This window comes from Macadamia integrifolia, chromosome 9, assembly GCF_013358625.1.
Source record: "Macadamia integrifolia cultivar HAES 741 chromosome 9, SCU_Mint_v3, whole genome shotgun sequence".
Taxonomy (NCBI): Eukaryota; Viridiplantae; Streptophyta; class Magnoliopsida; order Proteales; family Proteaceae; genus Macadamia; species Macadamia integrifolia.
In genome coordinates, this window is record NC_056565.1 from 30,280,969 (window position 1) to 30,306,405 (window position 25,437).

Genomic DNA, 25,437 nt, shown 5'->3' on the forward strand with positions numbered 1-25,437 from the left:
CACTAAAAATAGGCGGAAAAAAAAGACCAACACCAATTTATTACCATAAAAAAGGCAAGGGTTCCTCCAAAAATCATTAGCAAGGTGCTTCGAAGAACATGCCATGAACTATTGAAGTAATTGTTCTTTTTGAACTCATCCCAAGGATCCATTACAAGAGAGAGTAGAGCAGTTGATACAGCCATAACTGGAGTCACATAGCTCATCAGCGTAAGGGGATCCTTTAAACCTGAAATACCCAAATAGAAGCATTTTATGGATTTTTTTTCTGTTGAAATTACACTCTAAAATCTACATTTATAATTAATATAAAAAATTAAAAAATATAAAAAATAGAAGAGAAAATTCATATTATCCTTTGACAATAAAAGGTCCAGTCTGAGTTATACACATTGTGAAAACAAGATTTCCAGAGACATGCATTCACTGTGGTGAACCCAATAGGCACGACATGCATCACCCAGCACTTTCCTTTCAAGAGTCATTGAACATCTACAACTGACACTAAAGGATGCAGAGTCTACTGCTTACCATAGGCCTCTCTCTTCATCCCGAATTTCAATTGGTAGTGCGCACAGACACAATGAAATGTCAGGTTCCATACCAAAACATGAAATTGAGAAAAAAAGATAATCTGACAACGATATTTGGATTAGAGAGAGAGAATGAGAGAGCCAGAAAATTCATACCTGCAAGAGAATTTGAGTCATGCACCAACGAAAGCCAGACATAACAGCAGCAAGCATGACAAAAATGAAGCCCCAAAGCTCAAATTCTGTCTCCCTTGCAACTGCAAAATAAATTTGGGTCAGTGAGGCCACATCAACAAGAAGGCAATGAAGTATCAGGAATGCTTGAAAAGCAATCAAGTATGCTTTCAGAATAAATCAGCAACAATGAGGAAAGAGTTAAATCTATCAAATCAGCATGCAAATAAAAATAAACTTGGAACAGAAAATGTAGAACAATTGAATCGGTAATATGTGGTTCAGGGGGGAGGGGTGGAAATATTATCTATCTAATCTGGTAACGTGCAACAACTTCAAGACTGCTACAAGGGAGCAAACAAAAACAGGGAGGTGAGTGGACAAAAGTAGCAGTGTATGTCAGGCCATTACAGGGTTTTACAGGGGTCGGTAGCAAGTGGCAGCATAAGGAATAGTGCATATCATAGTTATTAAGGTGGAAAGGTGACCGAGGTGTTTGAGGGTCTTCCGAAGTGCTTTTGGCAATAGGGCGGGCATAAGGCGTTGCCTTACCAAATAAATAGTATTGTTTTTTTTATGTAACCACAAATAGCATATTAAAAATTATATAATTCTATATATATATATATAGAGAGAGAGAGAGAGAGAGAGAGATTAAAGATTCATACCAATGTAAAATATTCATCAGAAAGACAAATCAATAAAGTGAATACACTAACTAAATTCATCTTCATCATAGCATATAATATAATTATGAAACAAAATTATAAATATAAAGAAAAAAAAGGCTGTTAAAATATGTAAGTATGACAGCAAAAAGGATGCATGAAATTTCTCCTCTGACGAATAATATAGTTAGTGCATCGTTCACATTCCTCTAAGCACATACCATAGTATACAATTCAGGCTTTAGGAGGTTCCAGATTCTGAAATCACATAAACCTTGATAAAAACCTCATAGGCATAGTAGATAATCTAAACAAAAGAGTGCACAGCAAAATCGTGGGTTCGAGGAATAGGCAGAGGTGCAGCATTCAGAGGGTTTCCTGCACCAATTTGGCCTTCCATAGTGCCGATGACATCAAGGATGTGTGAAGAGGGGGTCTTATTGTCGGCTGGCAATGGGATAGTCTTCCCTTTGGGGAAATTCTTGTGCGAATGTCCAAAAATCTTACAGGAGGGGCACAGAGGTGGAATCCATTCATACACCACCGATTGCACGAAGGAAAATCCCTCATCATTCATGATGGATACAGAGCGGAGGGGGTTCACAGAGGCAACTTCCACGCAGATCCTTGCAAAGGTAAGATGGTCCATGGTTTTTCTTTTGTTGATTAAAGAACAGAGGTTTGTCGATGAGGGATCCAACAATGCTGAGACTCTGAGGACACCAAAAATGCAAAGGCATATTTGGAAGGGCACACCATAAGGGGAAGCGCTGAAAATCCACTTTGGCCAGAGAAGTATATTTGTCCCAATGTCTGAGGAAGATGGCTTCCTCCCAACTTGCAAGGGACCAGCTTCGAGAGCAATGATCTTGTCAACCTCATCAAAGAAGTTGAAAATAAATAGGTCATTGTCGAGGAGGAATGTAGAAAGAGTGCCACGAATTCGCCATTGCTTAGATAAGGAGGCCTTCACTATGTGGAAAGGGAGGTGGACCACCAAGGAAGTTTCACACAACACAGTTACGCCATTTGAGACCTTCAGCCTCGAGCAGCCCTATCGGACACAAAGGCCCACAGGATTGCCAAGGTAGGAGGAAGGAGGGACGAAAAACAGGTGATGATCAGCTAAGGGAAGAGAGGGGAAGGGGGGAGGAGGGAAAGGAAGGTTGAGGGGGGAGTATAGACAATAGAGGACTAGGATTTCAGCTCAGTAAGAGCCGAAGAAGGAAGAGGGGAAGAGGTAACTGAAAAGGGCTCAAGTGGAGAAGGAGGATAGACGGCATGAGCCGTCAGGGAGATGTTGGACATGGGAGGAAGGAATGCATTAGCCCGGATAACTGCTTTTGAGAAGGTTTTCCAATAAGTTCCAACAAAAACATTGGATATGTCCTGGTTTGCCATAGTGGTGGGATGCTCTTATTGTTCTTGAACCATCTAAAGAGTTGGAACTATCAGTAGTTTGCCCTTACCATTCCCCCTGCCAGTGCCACGTGAACTACCAAGGTTGTTTTTCTAAGATACAAGAGACGAGTTATCCACTGGTGTAGGATCATAAAAATCCTCTTGAGATACCGGTAAGACAAGAGAAAGTATTTATGAATCATGAAACCTTTTCTAGAAAGTTGATTATCCTTTTAGTTTGGTAATATTTATATGGAAAAACCGTTTTAGATAAGTTCGCTTGATAAGGTAATCAAGGCAGCCCAAATATCTGCCATGTGGCAGATCCAATGGGGCCCTAATGTTGTGGACAGATAGAACCCCAAGGTCCCTACTCACATGTAAAATCATCCAAAACAGAGTTTTCCTAATGGAAAAATAAAGGTTCGAAAATTCAGGACTACGAGAGAGTGCGCAGCAGAGGTTAAATGCAAGGATTAAAGTATCGGTATCGGTAGCCATATTGGTCTGCTAAATTTAAGGTACATATCAGAGGGTATCATATCGTATTGGAGATACACTAAAGATACAGACATAAATGGACAGGAAACACATTTTTATAGACTTTTACCTAAAAAAAATAGTAAAAAAAGCTATATATAACATGTATCATGCAAAAACACTATAGAGAACGCCATACTAAGAAACAAGTGTAGGATGAGGTTTCTTACATGTAGTAATGGTATGTATATTGTGGACTTTCTAAGAAATTTTGAACTCTATGAACAAATTGATGCAATAATTCATGATTGATGCAATGTTTTAGTTTATTTTACCTTAATCTACCTCAAACATAGCAGAAGAATAAGTAAAACAAACTTAATTGTTTAATCTTACCATCCAGCTTCTTATAAAAAAAGCTACTAGAACACTACAAAAGGGATGGCAATAGCTTGAGGAATCATGACCTGAGATACAACGTTCAATTTTGTGGAAGGATCAACACACTTGGTTTGTCGCAAGGGCAAACAACATTAAATAGAAATGATGACCCTAGCTGTCGTGATGATTTTTACAGAAATTAAGAATTGAATGGAATGGAGAAATCAAACGCAAGACAATTATTTGGCTACAAGGCCTCTGTAGATGTAAACCGCAGGAGATGATTAACATGAGGATGCCATAATTCAGGACAAGGAGGATATGAAAGAATGGTAAATTAAGGTTGTCAAATTTGTTGGGTAAAAGTGTAGTTTGTGCTTTAAATTTTGGAAACTTAAGTATTGCCAGCGAGAAGAACAAGCTCTGTTTCAAAAGTGCAATGGATTCTGTAGATACGTATCGGTAATTTTCGGTGAGTATCGATGAGTATCGGTTGTGTTATCGGTTGCGTATTGGTTCAATACGGTTCGATACAAATCAATATGCATGTAATTCAATTTTTTGGGGCTCAATTGTACGTATCGAGAGTATCGGAGTGCATTGTATACCCTTCGATACATAGAAATTTTTAAAATATATGTATTGTATCTGTGGGTATTGTATCGGTGTCGACCGACACTGATACGATCGGGCGATACAGTATATATGCACTGATACGTTAAACCATGGGTTAGAGTCCCATAGGCATGGATGGGGATGCATGCCCAATACACAAGAGGGTATTCAAATGAATAAGACTCAGAAATTCCACATGTGGCTAATCCAAACAATGTATTGTCTATCCAACAGTCATAATTGCAACATCATCATTCCATGTGGCAGAATGAGTGATACTTTTATAAGGTTATCATAGTGGACAGCTCAAATGAGTTTTTACCTATTTATATATTAAAACATTTATACAGCTTAGGTAGACAAGTAGAACTACAGATTTATAGTGTAAAGCTTCCTTAGAAAAGCTTGCCACGTGCAGAATGCACGACTTAGGATGATTCTACATTTTCAAGATATTCTAATTTTATATATAAATAAATATTTTATTGCCGGATTTTTTGCAGGTATCAAATGTTTATAACATCTTTTATTTGGCCAACTTCTTACTACAGTGTTCAGAATTTTTTTGAGGGAAAATTGTATCATTTGGTAAATCCAAAGCAAACGCTTGTGAAATGAAAATTGAAGCTGAAAATCATTTAGAGTGGGGTAACAGTAAAAGGGCCCATATCATGGGATGTGAGACCCATATGTGAATGTGTGATGGTTGAGTCGCCCATCATTCCACATTTCAATGCACTTAGATAGCATTTGGGTTATTAAAAGTATAATTACAAAATTTAAACCTCATATGAGTGAGTTTTATGAGTTAAGGGGGGTCAGAAAGAAGTAAGGTTACAATTTTATTTTCATCCCTTAAGAGGAATCAATCAGAGAAACCCTTTATTATATAACCGGTTTTAATTTTAATTTTTACAAGGCATTTAGCCAGCATTTGAAGATCATTGATGTCGACCCCGTTTAGTTGGCATAAGGCTGAGTTGTTGAAGATCATTGATAAGTAAAAACAATAGTTACAATACTAAAAGAAAAACAGTAAGATTAGATTATAATGTTCTTTAACTTAATATAACCCCCCCATAAAAAAAAAATTAAAAAGAAAAGGGATGGTACATAACTACAATACGAATTAAGTGTCATATACAACAACCTTGTTAAACCTCATAAGTTATTGGCACGCACGGGAGTTATATCAAGAACCATGCACCTTCCAGATAATATTTATTGCACCAAGTAATAAAGCGAAAGAGAGCCAAAAAGTAAGCAGAGATGACAAAAAAAGAAGGGTCACTTATAAGACTTTGATTTTAATAACATATATCAAGAATTATGATAGCTTCAAAACCAAAAAAGAGGCATTTTTTGAATAGCAAATTAAAGTGAGAAATAACCAAGAAGGAATAAATGAACGCAGTGAAGGAGAAAAAAAAAACCTGTCAATAGAATTCCAAAAGAGATGAGTAACATGATGCCAAAAAGTTTGATGCTTGGAGTCTCCAGCCTACAAAATATAATTGCATTTTTTATAAAACGTGAAGCTATATTAATGGATAAAAGGGGGGGGGCATGACCAGCACCATAACTTGAAAGTATCTTAATGGCAAAAAAATTGATGAATCTTTTAAGCTGCCAAACCCCCACACTCCTCAATGTCTTTTAAAATATAGTTTCAATTGTTTATAAATCATAAAGATTACTATCATTTATTATGACATTTCATCATTGGACCAGCAGAACAAGATTGCAATTAGTGAAGGGGAATATATTGAATCTAGAGTTTTCCATATATATATATATATTATGAATAAATAATTCATTACCAAGCAGGAGAAGAATATACAGGGGGGGAGAAAAAGGGGGGGACCAAGGCATCCACGAAAATCAGGATCCAGACAAAAGGGGGCAAATAAAATCCCAATTCAGCATAGGGGGGAAGAACAGCACTAGGGGATCACATAGAAGGGATAAGATGGACACAGGAAGGCCCCAAGAGACAATGAACCTGTTCCTCGGGGTATCAGGGACAGAACGCCGACGAAGGCAGCCCATCTTGGAAGAGATATCAAAGAAGATGTCGTTCCAAATCTTGTCAATCAAGATTTGGGAACCCATCTTCAAAGATTTGGCTCCATCTAGAGGTGAGAAATGGTGGTGCAAAAGGCAAGCTTTCCGATTGCAAATGCAGGAACCTCAAAATGTCATGTCAACCCAGATACATTCTCTACTCAAGGGAAGGATACATCTACGAGAGGGCCAGATGGATGCAAATGCCCTCTTCCAAACCGAAAGGGAGAAGGGACAGGAGAAAAGGAGGTGATTGGTATCTTTCATGCCATTCCAGCAGAGACAACAGGAGAGGGAGACTAGAATATGGCAGTAGATGAGGAAAGACAGCGTGGGGAGGTAGTTGGATAGAGCTCACTAGGCAGTGAAACTGTGGCAGGAAATGTGACCTTTGAACCAGATATTGTTGCACCAGGTAACAAGGGTACCTAGAGTGCGAATGTGATTCCAAGCAGAGGCAGAAGAGAATAGGCCAATAGCTGAAGGCATCCAAATGGTCTTGTCTCCTCTTCCACGGTGGCCAACAGGAATTGGGGGGAGGGAAGACCAGAGGTCCGCAAGGGGGGAGGGGAAGCGGGGGGAGACCATTCTCTAGCGGAGAAAATGGAGGCCACAGGAGCATATCTAGGGAGGTTGGAGGAGTAGATGGTCCTGGGAGGATCAAGGAGAGGAGGATGCCAGAGGGTTGTCAGGGGTTCAGCCAGAGGGAACTAGAGAGGCCATTGCCAATGGAGCAGGAGATGGCAAGGATGGTAGCCGATCTGGAGACAAGGATAGAACGCCAAATCGAGGAGGCATCTAGGGGAGAGGGGGGCAGTCCAAAAGGAATTCTTTTTGAGGAGGTAGGAGTAGACCCAATCAACCCAGATGCTGCGATGCTTGGAGGCAATTTACCAAATAAGCTTGAGTATGCCGACGAAGTTAATATCTTTGATCTTGCGCAGATCACGACCTCCTTTCGCTTTGGGGAGACAAACATGATCCCAACTAAGAGGGTGGAGAAATTTGGAGGAGTCGGCACCTTTTTAGAGGAAGAAGCTAGAAGAGAATCAATAGATTTGGAGGTAGCCAAAGGAAGGGAAAAGATGCCGGACCAGTAGAGGTACATGGATTGGAGCACCGATTTGATAAGGACCAGACGACCATCATAAAAGAGGAGCTTTTGCCCTTCCAAAGCTGGAGCCGTTTTCTCATCTAGTCAAGGATGGGGAAACAGTGTTGGGTGAAAAGCCGAGAGGAGAAAAGGGGCAGGCCGAGGTATTTGATAGGAAGGGAACCAAGGGAGAAGCCAGTAAGGTCAAGGATCCTGGCTTGAGAAGAGGCAGGGACGCCCGAAAGAAAGAGATTTGATTTGAGGAGGTTAATACAGAGGCCTGACAGAGACTCAAAGAGAAGGACAGAAGACATAATAGAGGAAATGGAGGTATGATCAGCCTTAGAAAAAATCATGAAGTCATCCGCAAAAGTGAGGTGGGTGAGCATGAGGGACTTGCACTTGGGAATAGGTGAAATAAGGTGTTGGTTAGTGGAAGAATAAATGGAGCGAGAAAGGACCTCAAGGGCAAGGGAGAAAAGGAGAGGGGAGAGGGAAACCTTGACGAATGCCAACTGAAGCAGGGAAGTAGCCAGCGGGGTTGCCATTGACTAAGACAGAGAAGGAGAGGGAGGAGATATAGGAGTCAATCCAATGGATAAAGGAAGGAGGGAAGGACATCTGGCGCAAAACTTTGGAAATGAAATCCCAACGGATAGAATCAAAAGCCGTATGGATGTCAATCTCGAGGAGAGCAGTAAAGGAGTGGGACTGATGATAAAATCCTCTGACAACTTCATGACAGGGGCAATATTGTCCACAATGCTTCTCCTAGCATGAAGGCAGATTGGTTCAGGCTAACCAGGGAATCTATGACAAGTTGAATCTGGTAGCAAGGATTTTGGCAATGAATTTATACAGGAGGTTACAAAGGGAAATCGGCCTAAATTCTGTAATAGAGACCACTCCATCTTTTTCGGGGATGAGACAGAGGAAGGTATGGTTGACACATTTTATTTGGGAAGGGGAGAGGAAGAAACTCCATGGCTTGGATAAGATCATTTATGATGATATGCCAACAGGACGAGAAAAATTCCATACTGAAACCATCAGGCCTAGGGGCATTATTGGATATAGGAGAGGACAGCCGCAAGGATCTCACCATCAGAGGGAATGGCAGTGAGAGAGGGAAGGAGGTGGGGAGGGAATGAATTTGTTAATGAGGTTGGGGGAGGGGGAAGATGAGGAGAGGGGGGAGGGGGGAGGGGTGGAGGAGGTTTGAGAAGTAAGAAGCAGCTTCCGATTTGATCTCCTCCGGCTGGAGGACGGGTTCCAACAGGAGGAAATAAGCTTCGAGATGGAGTTAAGATTGGTACGGGCTTTGAGGGAATTGTGAATGAAGATAGAATTGGAGTCCCCTAGCTCGAGCCACTTGATTCTAGAGTTTTCACAATGGAAACTTTCCTTTAAAGCAAGGAGGGAGGAGAGGTCAACGGAAAGAGATTTCTCTTCATCTGCAAGGGAGGAATTAAGAGGATCGAGTTGAAGCCTGGACTAAATGAGATTGAGCTTATCCTTACAGGAGGAGACGTTGGAAGAAATATTACCAAAGGTGAGAGCATCCCAGCTCTTCAAAGCGGATTTGACATTTTGAAGCTTCCTGGCAAAGGCAAGAAAGGGAAGGAGGGACACAGGGACAAGGAGGTTCAAGGCAGATAGGAGAATAAAGGTGAAGTCTTGGTGGAGGGGCCACATGTCAAAGAATTTAAAGGGCTTGTGGCTGAAAGAAATGATGGGAAGAGCAAAGAGGGAGATGGGGGAGTGATCAGAGATGTCAAGGAGATCGAAACTAGTTTGAGAGGAAGAGGAGTGGATCCAAGCCTCACTGACGAGGACCCCATAAAGCTTGCAGGCAATATGGGCCTGACCCAATCGTCGCTTCGTCCAGGTGAATTTGGACCCAGACCATCTAAGGTCGTTCATCCCAATGTCATCAATGCAATCATTAAAGGAATCGACAGACGGAACGTCTATCGAGCCTCCACCAAGCTTTTCATGGGAGAATCGAGTGGCATTGAAATCTCCTACAAGGCTCCAAGGAAAGGAGCCAGAAAAGGAGGCAAACAAACGAAGATCAGACTAAAGGGAAGTTCTATCATGGGCCCGGTTAAGGGTACAAATGACAAAAAGGCAGGAGCGAGAGCTAGCAGGGGAGGAAACTAAGAGGTGGATGGCCTGTAGGGAGAAAAAGGAGATAGAAACAAGGAGGAGCAGAGGGTTTCAGAGGATCCAAATGCAACAATTAGGGGAATGACTAAAATTGGAAAGGAAGGACCAGGAAGGGGCAATAATGGCAGCAATATGGGAGGCGTTAGGCTCGAGGACTCAGGTTTCAGTGAGGCAGCAAAGGGAGGAATGGGAGTTTTTTATGCACGCTCGAATAGAGGCAAGCTTGGACGAGGAATTTAAGCCTTGCACATTCGAGATGGTCCAAGGGATCATTGGGAAGTCGAGGGGGGCAACAAATGCTCAAGAGAGCAGGGGAAACCTTGGAGAGGTGCAGGATTGGGTTAGACTTGGATCTTCGGTGATATTCTTTGAGAGGGGAGGAGGCAGCAAGAATAGAAGTGGAATTGGCACCTTTAGGAGAGATGGATCTGGTGCGGGAAGACTTCGCCCTATTGTGGGTAGATACAGCAACTTCAAGGGGTGTCTTCCTCGAGTGACCAATCTTGGGGAGTAGGTCTAGCTAGGAAGGAGGTTAGCCACCTTCCAAGGTCGAGTGACAAGGGTGGCAGGAGCCATCAATGGTGGAGACAGGCTCTAATAGGGCACCAGCTTCAGGGCGCACAGAAGGGGTCTGTACTGACCAGAGAGTACATGACGTACCTTCCAAGGTAAGGGGATCATACTAGATGCCTACAAAGAGCAATACCGGAGCAGAGCCCAGGGGGTTACAGGGTGCACCTGAGGAAGAGGGTCAAAGGTAGTTAGAAGGCTAGCAAAACCATTCAAGGTAGTGGTGGCTAGGTGCTCAAAGAAGGCCTGAGCAGACCAGGGTGTTCGAGTCGTACCTTCCAAGGTAAGGGGGGTCTAGCAAAGAAGCAATAGGGTGCAAGATGGGAGCAGGGCCTAAGGGGCGGTAGAGTGCAACAAGGCAAAAGGGTCGCAAGAGGTTGGAAGACCAACAAGGCCAACAGTGGCAGGAGCCAAGTTGTAGGTGGCCAAGGTGAGAAAATGAGGCGGGGTCTTAGGGACCGAGTCGAAAACAGTGGGCGAATGGTGGGGAAATGTGGGAAGAGAGGGTTCAATAGGGAGGAGGGAAGCGATGAGGTGGAGGTGTCAAAGGTGGTGGAGGTAGGAGAAGGCTAAGAGATAGCAGAGAGGGGGAAAGACGGGAGAGGCAGGGCATTCGGGCAAGGAAGAAGGCCTACGTGGGTGATAAGAGTGGGTAGGTTTGAGTGGCGGGTATAGGTTGGAAGAGGTAGGCGGGTTGGCATAGCAAATCGGAGAATCGAGTAGGAAAAAGATGAGGTGACAGGAGGAGGGGCGTTTGGATATGAAGATAGAGGGGGCTGATCGGAATTGGCAAAGGCAAAGTTTGTAGAACGGGAGAGAGAGTAAAGAGGGGTCCACAGATGGACCAGCAGAGTACAAAGAGGGGCAAAGAAGGGAAGGCTTAGAGATGGGGGCGTGACCAAGAGGCAAGCTAACAGTATCAGGCAAGCAAAAGGGGGCGGCAAACATAGACGTAAGAGGGCAGGGACTTTCGGCAAGGCGATCGAGAAGGAGATCAAGCACAAGGGACTCAAAGGCTCTTCGGCATCATCGTTAGAGTCTAATGTGGACAGGATGGAGAATCGGTTGAGACTCTAGGACAAAGTCTAGTGATCACAAGGATCGGTCAATTGGGGTCTGATGCCCTCACGGTGATTGGCAATACGGCTTCTTCTTCTTCAACGTTGGTGATAAGTGGGGGAAGAGGGGACTGTAGTGTCTTCGACTATTAGGGAATGCACGATGGTGTCTTCAGGCGGAGTTTCGAGAGAAACATCTTTGGCCACGGTTTAGAGAACAACACGGTTCTTTGGGGTGTGCCCGAACATCTTACAAATCCTGCACTGAGGGGGAATCCACTTGTGCATCACGGTTTGGACAAAGGAGAATACTGAATCGTCCATGATGGCAACTTCAGAGAGAAGCTTGTTGTCTGCAGAGACTTCAACGTAAATTCTGGCAAAAGACAGCTTGTCTATGAGCTTTGTACGATGATCAAAGAAAAGGGATCCCCTTATGAGAGAGCCAATGATGCTGAGTCCCTGAAGGCACCAAAAGTGGATAGGGAGATTAGGAAGAGAGAGCCTAATAGGGATTTTCTTGAGGTCAACTTTTGTAAGGGTGGTATATTGATCCAAACGGCAAAAGAAAATGGGGTTTTTTTCCACTTGCCAAGGACCACCTTCAATAGCAATGAGTTTATTAGATTCCTCAGAGAAGTTAAAGATAAAAAAACCATTACCCAGGAGGAAGGTGGAGAGAGTACCGTGGAATCTCCACTGCTTAGAGAGAGAAGACTTCACAATGTGAAAGGGGGGTCTAGCACCCAGGAAATGACCCACTAGGCAATGCCGCCACTTGTGGATTTCAACCTCAAGCAGGCCCAATGGACAGAAGCCTACCTCTTTGTCATAGAAGGTGGAAGGAGGGACAAAAAACATTGAGTGACTGGCTTTAGAAGGAGGGGGAGGAGGGAAGAGAGGGGGCAGAGGATTTGACAACAGAGGACCATGGTATAGGAGGAGAAGGAAGGGTGGGAAGGCCAAAGGAGGGAGGAACGCCAGTGGTGGAGGCCATTAAAGGGATATCGGACATGGAGGGGGAGGGTTAGGTCATAGAGGAGGAGCTTGTTTGGCTTCAAGTTTCTAAGACTGTTTTCTGTTATGTTATCCTAAGTAGTATTTTCTCTCTTTTTTCTTTTACCTCCTTAAGGAGAACTATGTAATTTCCCTATTTGGTTTTGTTAACAGCAAAACTAGGGTAGAATGCTTAAATGACCAGAGAGATTAGTCAAGCCTTAATTTATAATAGTAGTGCACAAAATAACGGAAGCAAAATTACAAGTTTGCCACCACCTCTAGCCAACTCTCATTAATTAGAGTCAGTTAGGAGGAAAGCCCAAGAATGCCCCTGCAACACCCTTAAGTACATATTCCAACAGATTTGAACCTAATATAGGAGGGAAGAGCTCATTGCTCTCCTACGATTTCCCTCTCTCTTTCCTCTTGCTTCTCTCTCCTCTCTTTCTTTTGCATCTCTAACCCTAATCTTTCTTACTTCCAACTTGGTATAAGAGCCTAAAGGGGTTTTAGAGTTGACTAAGGCTTCTCTTTCTCATTCTCTCAGTCCCTCTTGGAACCCTAGAAAGCAAAGGGGTCCAGTAAAGCCTATACCATACAAAAAGATAAAACAAAACGACCTAATGGAGCTCTAAAAGAAAGTTGAAGACACTTTGAAGGAGCTTGAAGGACTACAAGGACTCTTTGAAGTCCAAACCGAGAAGAGCACCATTTCCTAGCTTTACCGCCTAGAGTCAACCCTTTGATCTCTCTCCTCAAGGCTTTGTTAGGGATGGGTTGGGATTGAAAGAATTGCCCAAGGGTCCTCTTTGACCCACCCTAAACCTCGATTTGTGATTTGGTGTGGTCTTGGAACACAACTCCAATATCTCCTTACGGCCAAGTATCGCCAGCTTCTTTGTTTTTGGTTTGTTTGGTCTAGAATGGCTGGTAGTGTGGTTAATGGTTTTTTTTTATGGATGTGTTATAGCATATGATGCTTGTCTATGCTATTGGGATGAAGCTCCTCAGTTAAAAGTGGGTTTAATTGTTTTTCTCTCAAGGTTTCATGATTTACTAGCTTGCTGGAATTTTTTCTTTGTCTATCTCACTAAACCTATGGAAGCTTAATTGTGTGGGTCGAGTAGTACCAACCCCAGTTCAATTGTCTTTGATAATCCAAACACCTAGATTTCCCTTGTGAAGTTGAATAGTACTAACTATTTCGATTGATCACAATCTATTAAGCAATCCCTGCGGAGTAGAGGAAAGCTAGGGTATATTATTAGGGCTTTAAGGATCCCGCTGTCACTGATCGAGCTTACCAGAAATGGGAAATTAAGAATTCTACAGTTATGACTTGTCCTTTTTTTCAATGAAACCTAAGATTGACAAAATATTTATTATGGAAACTGCTAAGGATATTTGGAATGTTGTCTCTAAGATCTATGATAGGGTAGGTAACTCTGCTAAGGACTACCAGCTTCTGCAATAGGTCCTCTCCATGAAACAGAGGAACAGAACTATTTCTGACTACTATACTACTGTTATAACACTAGGAGGAGTATGATCATTATCAAGACCTTCAGTTGTCCATCCCTAAAGATGAAGCCAAGGTCTACAGAACCCTTGAAAAGGAGCGACTTCTGATCTTACTAGGTAGGTTGAGCTCAAACTAAGAGCCAATCCGGATACAGATTTTGGGCCGATCACCTCTTCCATTCCTAAATGAGGTGTGACCTACGAAGTGAGGAATCCAGGAAAGGTGGCACGACCCTGCACCTCCACTTTAGCGATCTGCTCTTTCTTTCACTATCCATAGAGAATGGTGCGGAAGGCAGAGGCCAAGCATCATCCCATCAAGATGACAGAGATAGACTCTAATAGTGTAATCACTGTGGGAAATTTGGGCACACTTGAGAGAGGTGCTAGGTTCTCATGGTCATCCTCCTAGTACAAGTGGTGGGTCTACTAGTACACATGGTGGCCACAGACAAGAGGCTATACCCTATGCTATAATGACAGACTAATCCTAGGGGACACCCACAGGCATATACCAGCTCCTCCTCTACAATAGTGCTTCGTCGGCTCATGTCTCAACTTAATAGCCCATCTATCCCACAAGATGCCTCAGCTTCCGCTATGCTTGTTTTCACAACTACACCTTCCACAACTCCCTCGTGGATCATTGATTCTGATGCCACTGACCACATGACTAGTACGTCCCACCATTATTATTATTCCTACTCCATTTTGTTCTAGTAGATACAAGGTTCAGGTGGCTGATGGTACCCTCTCCTCTGTTTCTGGTAAAGGCAGCATTTCCCATTACCTCTTCCATTTCACTTAATTATATTTTTCATATTCCTAACCTTACCCTGAATGTTTTTTCTGTAAGCACTTTAACTAAATCCTTGAAATGGTGTATCACCATTTTTTTCCTTCTCATTGTCTTTTTCAAGATTTGGTGATGAAGAGGATTCTTGGCACTGGACATGAGAAAAGCGAACTTTACCACCTTGAACCATAGTTATTTTTTTTTTTTACTACACCGGTCCTATGCATGTGACCGTAGTGTTAGTAGTTCTATAGACTTTGTGATGCTTTGGCATCAACGTTTAGGGCAACTCTCTTTTGTTGTTATGAGGAAGCAGTTACCTCACTTATTGACATCTTTTCCTTCTTCTCGTGTATTTACTGTGAACCACCTACTTTTGCTAAACATTGTCGTTTGTCTTGTTCCTACCATGGTAATAGATCTACGTTCATCTTATCCTTGTCAAGGAATAGGCTCATGGTTGATGCCAAAGCTTTTGACTCCATCCGCTGTGACTTCTTATCTAACATCCTTATCCATATATCCATCCCCCCAATCTCCGTCCACTGGATTCACTCTTACATCTTTTCCACTCGCTTCTTTGTCCTTGCAATGGCAACTCTGTAGGATACTTCTCCTCTGTTGGCATTCGCCAAGGTTGCCCCCTTTCCCCTTTCCTCTTCTCCCTGGCCCTTGAAGTTCTCTCCCGCTCCATCCAATCTAATATTGATCTCCATCTCATCTCCCCTCTCCCCAAATTCAAACCAATTATGCTCTCCCACCTTGCTTTTGCTAATGATCTCATGATCTTTTGTAAAGCCGACTCCCTTTCCATCTCCACCATTATGTCCTCCCTCAACCTTTTTGAGATCTACTCGGGTCTTCGCATCAACTCCTCAAATCCAAACTCTTCCTCTCTGGTGTCTCCGACTCTATGTGAGCTCTCCTTCTTGGCTTCACGAGCTTCTCCCTTGGCTCTCTTCCTTTAAAATATTTAGGTCTTCCCCTCATCTCCTCCAGGATTTCTGCCTATCATTGTTCTCCCATGCTCGATCTTTTGAGGAAAAAGCTCCAGCTCTAGAAGGGTATGCTTTTGTCATATGCAAGCAACCTCACCTTGATCAGATTTGTTCTCCAATCCCTTTTATCTCTTCTGGTCTGGAGTTTTCACCCTTCCTGCTTCTTCTGTCTTGGCTATGGAAAAGCTCTTTTGCTCTTTTCTTTGGAAAGGAAATGATTCTTCCAAATTCCTTCACCCTCTCCCTTGGGCCAAGGTCTGTCTCCCCATTTTTTAGGGAGGTCTTGGGTTGAGAAAAATCAAAGAAACTAACTCTGTGGGAATCCTCAAACTCATTTAGAAGATTGCTTCGAAGCACAACAGCATATGGGTCTCCTGGGACTACTCCACCCTTCTCAAGACTAACTCTGTCTGGTCGGCTCCCTCTCCTAAGGATGCTTCCTTGGTTTAGAGGAAGATCCTCGAATTGAGATGTACTGCTTTGAAAGCCATCCCCACCTGCATTGGCAATGGTACTTTGACCTCCCTTTGGTTTGACCCTTCGCACCTGTCAAGTATCCTCCACTTGTTAATCTTCCCGAGGTCCATCTACTCCTCTGGTCTTGGCAGATCTGCCACTGTTGCTTCTATCATCTCTGATAATGGTTGGTCCCCCCTTCCCCTCCCCCCTCCTTAATCTGTGGTCCTCTCTCCCTCCTCTCCCCCCGGGTCATAGGGGAAGAGAGGACAAGATAATCTGGATCCCCTTTGCCTTGGGATCCTTCACCTCTGCCTCTACTTGGGACTTTATCCGATCCAAAGGGCCTTTTGTCCCTTTGAGGAACATCATTTGGTTCAAAGGCCACATTTCCCGCCACAACTTTACAGCTAGGCACGCAATCTCCAACTGCCTGCCTACACAGTCTTTCCTCATCTACCGTCACATCCCTGTCCCCCCTTCTTGTTGTTTTTGTTGGAATGGAAATGAGGATGTCAACCACCGATTCTTCTCCTACCCCTTTTCCAATTCTATTTGGAAAAGAGTGCTTCTTAAGTGCTAGCCTTCCAGAAGACCCATCCTCCCCTAGCTTGAGAATGGATATGGATTGACATGACCTTTGCCGATACATCTATTTGTGATACTATAGGGAAGCTTGCTTTTTGTGCCACCATCTACCATATTTGGATGGCCAATTCGCTCCTTCGACATGATTTGGAAAGCCATCTTCTTTGATGTCACCTCAATGATGCGATCCCTTCGCCACCACATCGTCCGAAACACCCCAAGGAACAGCTCATTGTTGTCTCCTGGGGTCTCACGCCTACTATCATTTCAACCAGCCCCCTCCCTAGGCAAGTCTTGTTGTATTCGGACCTCTTGTTGTGTTGTACCATGGCTTGTTAGTTTAATTGTTTGCATTTTTCTTTAGGCTATTGGGCCCTCCCCCCTCTCTCTCTCCCGTGTATATTCCTCTTCTTGTTAATGAATTTATTTATTCATCCAAAAAAAATAGATCTACAGTTCCCTTTTATATTGTGCATATTGAAGTTTGGGGACCTTCTCCTACTACCTACTTTGGAGGCGATCATTATTTTGTTTCATTTGTTGATGGTTTTTTCTCATTGTATTTGGACCGTTCTTATAAAACAGAAGAGTGATGTTTATGATGCCTTCAAAAAATATTACAAAATGGTTTGAACCCCGTTTGAAACCAGGATCAAAATTGTCTGGTCTGATAAAGGGGTGGAGTACATGTATGGTGGTCTTCAGGACGTTTTTACTGACAATGGTATTATCCATTAGCTTGCTTGTGTTGATACACCCCAACAGAATGGGGAGTTGAAAGGGAAAATCGTCATTTGTTATAAGTCGATAAAAGCCATCTATTTGGCATGCATGTTCCTAAAACTTTTTGGTCTAAGGCTGTTCTTTCTGTTGTTTTTCTTATCCACCGCATGCCTACCAAAATCCTTAGGTCCTAAAGTTTTTTTGCACTCTTTTCTTCTCAGTCATCTATTTTTTCTCTCCCTCCCAGGGTGTTTCGTTGTGTTTGTTATGTGCATATTAACAAATCCTCCCGCACTAAACTCAATTTCTATGCTCTCAAATACCTCTTCCTTGGGTATTCTTCCACTACCAAATGCTACAAGTGTTATCACCATTCTTTTCGCAGGAGATTTATCTCCAAAGAAGTCACCTTTCCCTGAATTTGTGCATTTCTTTGCTTCTCATCAACATCCTCTTCAGGGGGAGAACAATACAAGTGAAACTAAAAAAGCTATTGATGCCATTCTGTTTCTCTATCACTCCCTTTCCTATTAATATTGGGAAACATAAAGAGGTGGATGATGTTGATACTGTAAATTTTGTTGATAGTGGTGGTCAATGTTATGAGAAGGAACCTTATTGTGTACAAAAGAATGACCAAGAAAACCTTCCAAGAGTCCTCTTTGAATCGACTTCTTGAGCTTCACCTTCCTCATTTAGATAACATCTCTTCTCCTCCTTCTGAGTTAGACCTCCCTATTGTTGCTCGAAAGGGAAAAATGTACTAATCCTATAACCCAGTTTGTTTCCTATTATGCTCCCTCTCCGACAGGTGTGGCTTTTGCTGCTGCTCTTTTTTCTGTTTCCATCTCCAAATTTGTTATTGAGGCTATGTCAGACCCCAAGTGGAAGCAACCATGTCTAAGGAAACGATGGCACTTGAGAAGAATTGTACTTGGAAACAAGGTTTGAAATCTCGTTTCGTTTCGGTGTTTCGGTGGGTTCAAAAACACCAGTTTCATTTCGTTTCGGCGAAATTTCGGCCGAAATGTATTTTGTTTGATTGTTTCAATTGACTGTTTTGGTGGTCAAACGGCCATATTTTAACCTGAAACTGGTGTGTTAACTTATTTTAAGTTTAATAAACATGCTTAGAATATAAAAATGCAAAAATATTAGGACATGGCATTGTTTTAGAGTTGCACCTTTGTTTGGCAGCAACCGTCGAACCGTTCTGAAAATTTTACCTGGTTTTGGAAAAAGAACTTTACCTTTCCTAAGCTTAGAATGTGTAGATCATGTAGGAATCCAATGGAAGTTAAAATGTGTGATGAGCTTAGAATGTGTAGATCATGTAGGAATCCAATGGAAGTTAAAATGTGTGATGATGTGGCTAATTAGAGGCTTGTTGGAGACTTGTAGTGTTTTTCTTTCAAAATATGCAAATGGAATCGAAACCACTAAGATAGGCGAGACAGAGTCGAAATTTCGACGAAATGATATGGTATTCATAACACAGAATGTATCGAGATACCGAAACGAGATCGAAATTTCGGCCGAAATTTTGGTATTTCGGCCGAAACATTGCATACATCTCATTTCGTATATAATTTCATTTCGGTCAAACAAAAGACCGAAATTCCAAGATTTCGGTAAGATTTCGAACCATGCTTGGAAACTGGTTGATCTAGGAGAACTTCAATTGGATGCACGTGGATCTATACAATCAAGTACAGATAGTGCTATTGAGAGATACAAGGTTAGATTGGTGGCCAAAGTGTACAGTCAGGTATATGGAATTGATTATTAGAAGACCTTTGCTCCTGCCGCTAAACATACTCAAAACTCAATCAAAGTTCTTTTATCTGTGGCGGCAAAATAGAGATTGGCCCCTATATCAGCAGGATGTGAAAAATGCCTTCCTCCATGGTAATCTAGAGGAGGAAATGTATACGCAACCCCCTCCTATCTTCGAGTTTTCGACAATAGACGGTAAGGTGTCTCCTCAAGAAGGCATTATATGGTCTCAAGTAGTTACCAAAGGCTTGGTTTAAGAGGTTCAGACAGGTCATTCTAAATAATGGCTATTCCCAAAGTCAAGCGGATCACACATGATTTACCCAACAGGAAATGGTACCATCACAGCATTGATTGTTTATGTTGATGATATCATAGTGAATGGAGATAACAATGATGAAATAGCTGGGCTGAGAGCATCCAAGGCCAAACAATTTGAGATAAAAAATATAGGACAGCTGAAGTATTTTGTTGGGAATTAAAGTGTCAAGGTATAAGAAGGGATTCAATATATGCCAAAGGAAATTTTGTGTTAGACCTGTTGAAAGAAACAGGGTTGTTGAGTTTTGCCAAGACTTTTGTTTACCACTTCGGTCTGTCCGTCTGTCTAAGGATGGAATGCAATGGAGAACTTGAACTTAGTATTTGTTTTCAGCCATAGGGTCTTCCAAAAGTAGCTCATGAACTTGACATCCTTATCTGAAACAATTGCCTATGGTAGACCATGTATGCGCACTCTCTCTTTGAAAAAGAGTTTGGCTAAGTGACTTGCATCAAGAGTCTTCTTGCAAAGGATAAAGTGTGCCATCTTGGAGAAGCGATCTACTACCACAAATATGGAATCATACCTTTCCCGTATAGGTGGTAAGCCTAGGACAAAGTCCATGCTTATGTCTTGCCAAGGTGCGTGTGGAACGGGCAGCGGTGTATACAATCTTGTATTATTCTTTTCTCCTTTGGCAAGTTGACAAGTGTGACATCTTTGTATCACATGTTGCACATCCTTTAAGAGTTGAGGCCCAAAGTATAAGTCTTTCATCATGGAGTATGTTTTGTCCTTGCCAAAGTGTCCACCCATTCCTCCTCCATGTAGCTCTCGAATCAAGTGATGTCTCAAAGAGGTGTTTGGGATGCAGAGGCGAGTGCCTTTGAAAAGATACCCATCATGTATAGCAAATTTGTCATCCCGTCCTCCTCCTTGTAGGTGGTTGAATACTTCTGAAAAATCAGCATCACTAATGTACTCCTCTTTGATGTGTTCCACTCCTGCACTTTGTACTGTGAAGGTGTTCATCATCATCACCTTTCAACTAAGTGCATCAGCCACTTGATTCTCCTTCCCAGCTTTGTAGTTGAGAGCAAATACGTATCCTTGCAAGTATGAGATCCATTTAGCGTGCCGATCACTAATGGTCTTTTGTGAGTGCAAGTATTTGAGTGCTTCATAATCCGAATAGAGCACGAACTCTTTGCCAATTAAGTAATGCCTCCAATGCTTGAGGATTTGAACAACGGCATAGAGTTCTAAATCATAAGTAGAATACCTTCTTTTTGCATCATTCAACTTTTCACTGTAGAAGGCAATCGAATGGCCCTCTTGCATAAGCACTCCTCCTATCCCAACATGAGATGCATCAGTAGCCACTTCAAACATAAGATCAAAATTGGGTAGTCTAAGCACTGGTGCTTCTATCATCTTTTGTTTGATCAAGTTGAAAGCTTTAGTGGCTGTCGGAGTCCATTGAAATGGGACTTTTCCCCCTTTTGTGCATTCTGTAATAGGGGCTACAACGGCCTTGAAATTCCGGATGAATCTTTGGTAAAATGAAGCAAGACCATGAAAGCTACGAACCTCGGTCAAGGTCGTTGGAATAGGCCAATCAACGACACTTTTTACCTTCTCCGGATCAGCTTCTATTGCTTGTGAAGACACAATAAAACCAAGGAAGATGACCTTGAGTAGCCTAAAGGAACATTTCCTCAAGTTGATGTACAACTTTTCTGCCCGTAGTACTCTCATGACACATCTCAGATGCTCCAAGTGTTCATTTTGTGCTTTGCTATATATTAATATGTCATCAAAGTACACTACGAGAAATTTTCAGATGAAGGGTCGTAGTACGTGTGTCATCACCCTCATGAAAGTGCTAGGTGCATTGGTGAGGCCAAAAAGGCATAACCTTCCACTCATACAGGCCTTCTTTTGTTTTGAAGGCTGTTTTTCATTCATCCCCTGGACGGATTCATTCATCTCCTGTCAACATGTCAAGCATATCATCCAAACGAGGAATAGGAAATCTGTACTTTACCGTGATTTTGTTAATGGCCCGGCTGTCAATGCACATACGCCATGATCCGTCTTTCTTTGGTGTCAATAGGGCTGGTACTGCACATGGACTCCTGCTCTCAACCAAGAATCCTTTCTTTAATAAATCATCCACTTGTCTCTTGAGCTTGGCATGCTCTGTAGGACTGAGACGGTAAGTGGGTAGATTAGGGAGTACTGACCCAAGCACAAGGTCAATGGCATGCTGAATATCCCTCATCGGTGGTAGTTTATCAGGCAATTCCTCTGGCACCAAATCTGAAAAATCAGCAAGTAATTGTTTGATTTGTGGGGGATGTTTTACCTCTATCACTGGTTCAGCAGCATTAGTAACAAGAGCTATGATTAGGCCGGTTTCTTCACTAATGGTCAGGAATTCTCTATGGGGCAGCACGCATAGCTTGTTGTCCACAGTGTTCTTCTTGCTGAAATTTTCTTTGCATGGTTGCTTCTTTTGCTCAGTGGTTGTTTTGGAAGAGGTATTAGCAACATTCTTTAAGAAAATGTTGTCTCCTCAGTTGGGTAGCACTTAACTTGTCTTTTACATGAGGTATGTTAAGTGGGTTTAGAATGAATGGTTTGCCTTTGTGAACGAAGATGCATTGGTTCTTAGTACCTCCCACTAGCACATTGTTGTCATATAACCAAGGCCTTCCAAGTAGTACATCAGTGAGGACCATGGGGATGACATCACACCATACACTTTCTTCATAATCTGAGACCTTCAATGGGACTGAACACCGTTGAGTTACAGCCATGGTGTTGTTGTCTAGAAGAGATACCTTGTATGGCTGTGGATGGGATTCAGTCTTAAGCTTTCCATCAATGACAAAGGCCTGAGATACCACATTCACACAACTTCCACTATCAACAATCACTTGAGCTTTGTGAGGTCCACTAGACATTAAGGTGTAGAAGATATTGTGCCTCCTCCAATCTTCACCATTAGTTTTAGACACTAGGATTCTTGCAACCACATTGACATAAGCATGAGGATCATCATTCTCTGGTGCAAGCTCATCTTCCAGTTCATCCTCCTCTCCTTCAACTGCAACATTAACAGTCCAATCATCATCCTGAGGTTCGTGGATTTGTAAATCCGGATTGGATTCGATGGCACTGATGACAGAGTTGGATCGTCCCCATTTAGGGCAGAATTTTGCCGTGTGTCCAATCTTTCCACAACTGTAGCATGTCATAGATCCACTCCCCCTTCCCATTGGAGCCTTCCCCTTATCTTGTGTATCTTGTGGAGCTCAAGTAGGAAATCCAGTGGGTTTGGTTGGTACATAAGGCATTTTGTTGTCAATTGGCTGGATGTACCTTCTAGAGGTTGTTTTGATCAGATCCTCTACTTCAAGTGATTTGTCAAAACAAGTACTTAAGGAGGATATCTCGATCACACCAAGCTTCTCACGAAAATCATACCTTAACCCCAGTTTGAAACGGGATATGAGCAGTTCTTCATCTTCTTTATGGGCACCCGTTCGTGGAAGCAGTTCATTAAAACGATCAATATAATCTCCTACCGTCATAGTACCTTGCCTGAGAGTATTTAGCATGTCGTAGAGCCGACGTCGGTAGGTGGGTGGTAAGAATCTATCGTTAAGGATAAATTTCAAGTCTTCCCAATTGTGAGGCATCTGACGACTGCGGATCAGCCTATTCTCTTCATTTCTCCACCAGTCCTTAGCTCCACCAGTTAACTTAGTGACAACTAATTGGACTTTCCTTTCTTCAGACATATGGTACCACCGGAAATAATCATCAAAGGAAGTTACCCAGTCTTGGTAGTAGAGGGGATCGTGCCTCCCATTGTACTCTTTCAATTCTAACTTGACCTTGTACGTATCGTCAGGCTGATAAAGCTAATTGTCATACTCATCATACTCATCATTCTGAGCTGGGACATTCCTTCTAGGTTGCATAGTGACTCTTCTGAGAACATTACCAATGCAATTAACAACAGGTTGAGCATTAGTTTGGGCAACAGTTGGTTGGGTGTTAGAGTGGGCAGTAGTACTCTCATCTAGGTTAGCCAACTGTTGGTCATGTCCATCCAACCTCGTAGACAAGGCTTGGATTGCTTTCATCACATCTTGAAGGGTGGGATGGGGTTCTTCTGTCTGAGTCATAGCTCTGATACCACTTAATGCAAAAGTAGATTATAAGAAGTTGCCCCAGCAGTTTATCACCCCAAACAATACAAATAAGAGCAGGAAACAAAGAAATAAGACCATCAAATAAACCTCCAATGATACAATACCCACACAGGAGCAAAATCAGCCCAAAACCCAACCCGATAGGAGAGAGAAAGACCTGCAATAGAGCTGGAGAGAGAGGTGCGGCCAGGCCTGTAGGGCCCCAATTGAGCTGCAAATTTGATCGATTGTAGGGCCCACCAAGGGTACAAAAACCCCCAAATATAAAGAGCTTCTGACGGCTGGTTATGGAGTTATGAAGGTTCTTGATTTCTGACCTAGGAGAGAGAAAATCAAGAATTGCAGAAAAACCAAAAGTGAACAGCGGATGATGGCTTCCCAACAGAGATCGAGTGGTCCTCTTGAAGAGTTGAACCAGTCCTCAAAAAGCCTTGCAGATCCGACCTCAGAGTTGGCCAAAAGAAGAGATCGATTGGTTCAAGAATGGGCAGTTCTTGATGATTGATCTTGCAAGGACAGGTCTGAATTCTCTGCGATTAATAGCTGCTATAATCAGTGAACAGAAACAGAATTTTAACTGCAGAAAATAAGAGAGGTAAGGGAATGTGGGGGAGGAGTGGTTGTCTTGGCCAGGGCATCTCACCCACAACTATCCCAGTTGTTCTAACATAACGACTGCAATTTCCTTTATTCAAATATGAAATTATGAGTACATAGGCTCCTCTATTTATAGAGGGCAAAATAGCAACCAAACTACTACTAGGAGCTAGTTTCCCAATAGGACTAGACACTCCTACTTCAACTCGGAGCTAGTTTTTCAATAGGACTAGACACTCCTACTACAACTAGGAATTCAAAATTGGACTAGGAATAATAAACCTATGTTGAAAACAAATAGAGTCCTAAGACAATTTGGACTCGACATACCACTTACTCAACTTGATGGGCCCAATGGCCCACTAATTAATTAAAACAACTACTAATTATTCCCCTAGCCGATGGGCCCAATTAGCCCTTATTTGTACTTAGACACTCAGGTGGACCAAGTAGGGGTTCGGTTGGCTTCTTGGCTGGACCCTAGCCACTCAGGTGGACTAAGGCTGGACCCTTCTTCCTCTCATATTTCCTTCCATAATGTGCATCTACATCACTGCCCTTTTAAGCCCCCAAAAGCCTGGATGCAAAAGATGAAAGCCCAAGGTATGAAACTCATTTTTTCTATGGCTGCTACAGCACTCCATGAACAGTACCCAGATCTAGAAATTTTTTTCTTGTTTATTCCTCGTCAGAGATCGCTAGGAGTTGGAATCAGGTTCTCTGGAGTCATCTTGGAGTCTATTTTCAAGCCAATATAGGCTCAGTTGGTAATATCTAACCATTTATATCCTAAACTCAAAGTTTGCTACCCTTACTGTCATTGTCTAGACCTGCTGGGTGTTTTTACTGCTATGCGTGATGATAATAGCTGGTTGTTGTTTATTGTTGTAATAATGAGTATTATGGGTATTATGGAAAGTGTCAATTACCAAACGGACCCTAAGGGGTTTAATGGTCTTTGTAATTTTCTAGAACCTTCTCTCCATTGTGATAAATAAATAAGGCTGGTATCATATCAGACACAAGTCATTACCCCATTCAACATGGTATCAAAACCTTAGGATCCGAAACCCTAAGGGCTTTCCCTCTTCTCCATCTCTTTGCCTCTTTCTTATTTCTCTCTCTCTCTCTCCCAACGCCTCCTTCATCTATGTCTCCCTCCATCGCTCTTCATCTACTTCTCTCTCGTGGTGGGAGCTTCATAAACCACCAAGAGGGTTTCTAGCCTCCACCCATATTTCCCCTGGGCTCTCAGACTCTCTTCTACAATGATCTGAGAGACCCAAAAC

General features: G+C 42.6%; 1 protein-coding gene across 2 annotated transcripts in view; it reads right to left on the minus strand.

The window, feature by feature from the left end:
* Positions 1–25,437, minus strand: part of LOC122089063 (probable sugar phosphate/phosphate translocator At1g06470) — a 93,166-nt gene that overhangs the window by 34,114 nt on the left and 33,615 nt on the right. For both annotated transcript variants that reach the window (XM_042658497.1, XM_042658496.1), the window contains 4 exons: positions 5,686–5,753; positions 690–790; positions 532–544; positions 45–229 (listed from right to left, as the gene is read on the minus strand). In XM_042658497.1, the coding sequence (XP_042514431.1) occupies positions 45–229; positions 532–544; positions 690–790; positions 5,686–5,753 (367 nt within the window). The remainder of the gene's footprint in view (positions 1–44; positions 230–531; positions 545–689; positions 791–5,685; positions 5,754–25,437) is intronic.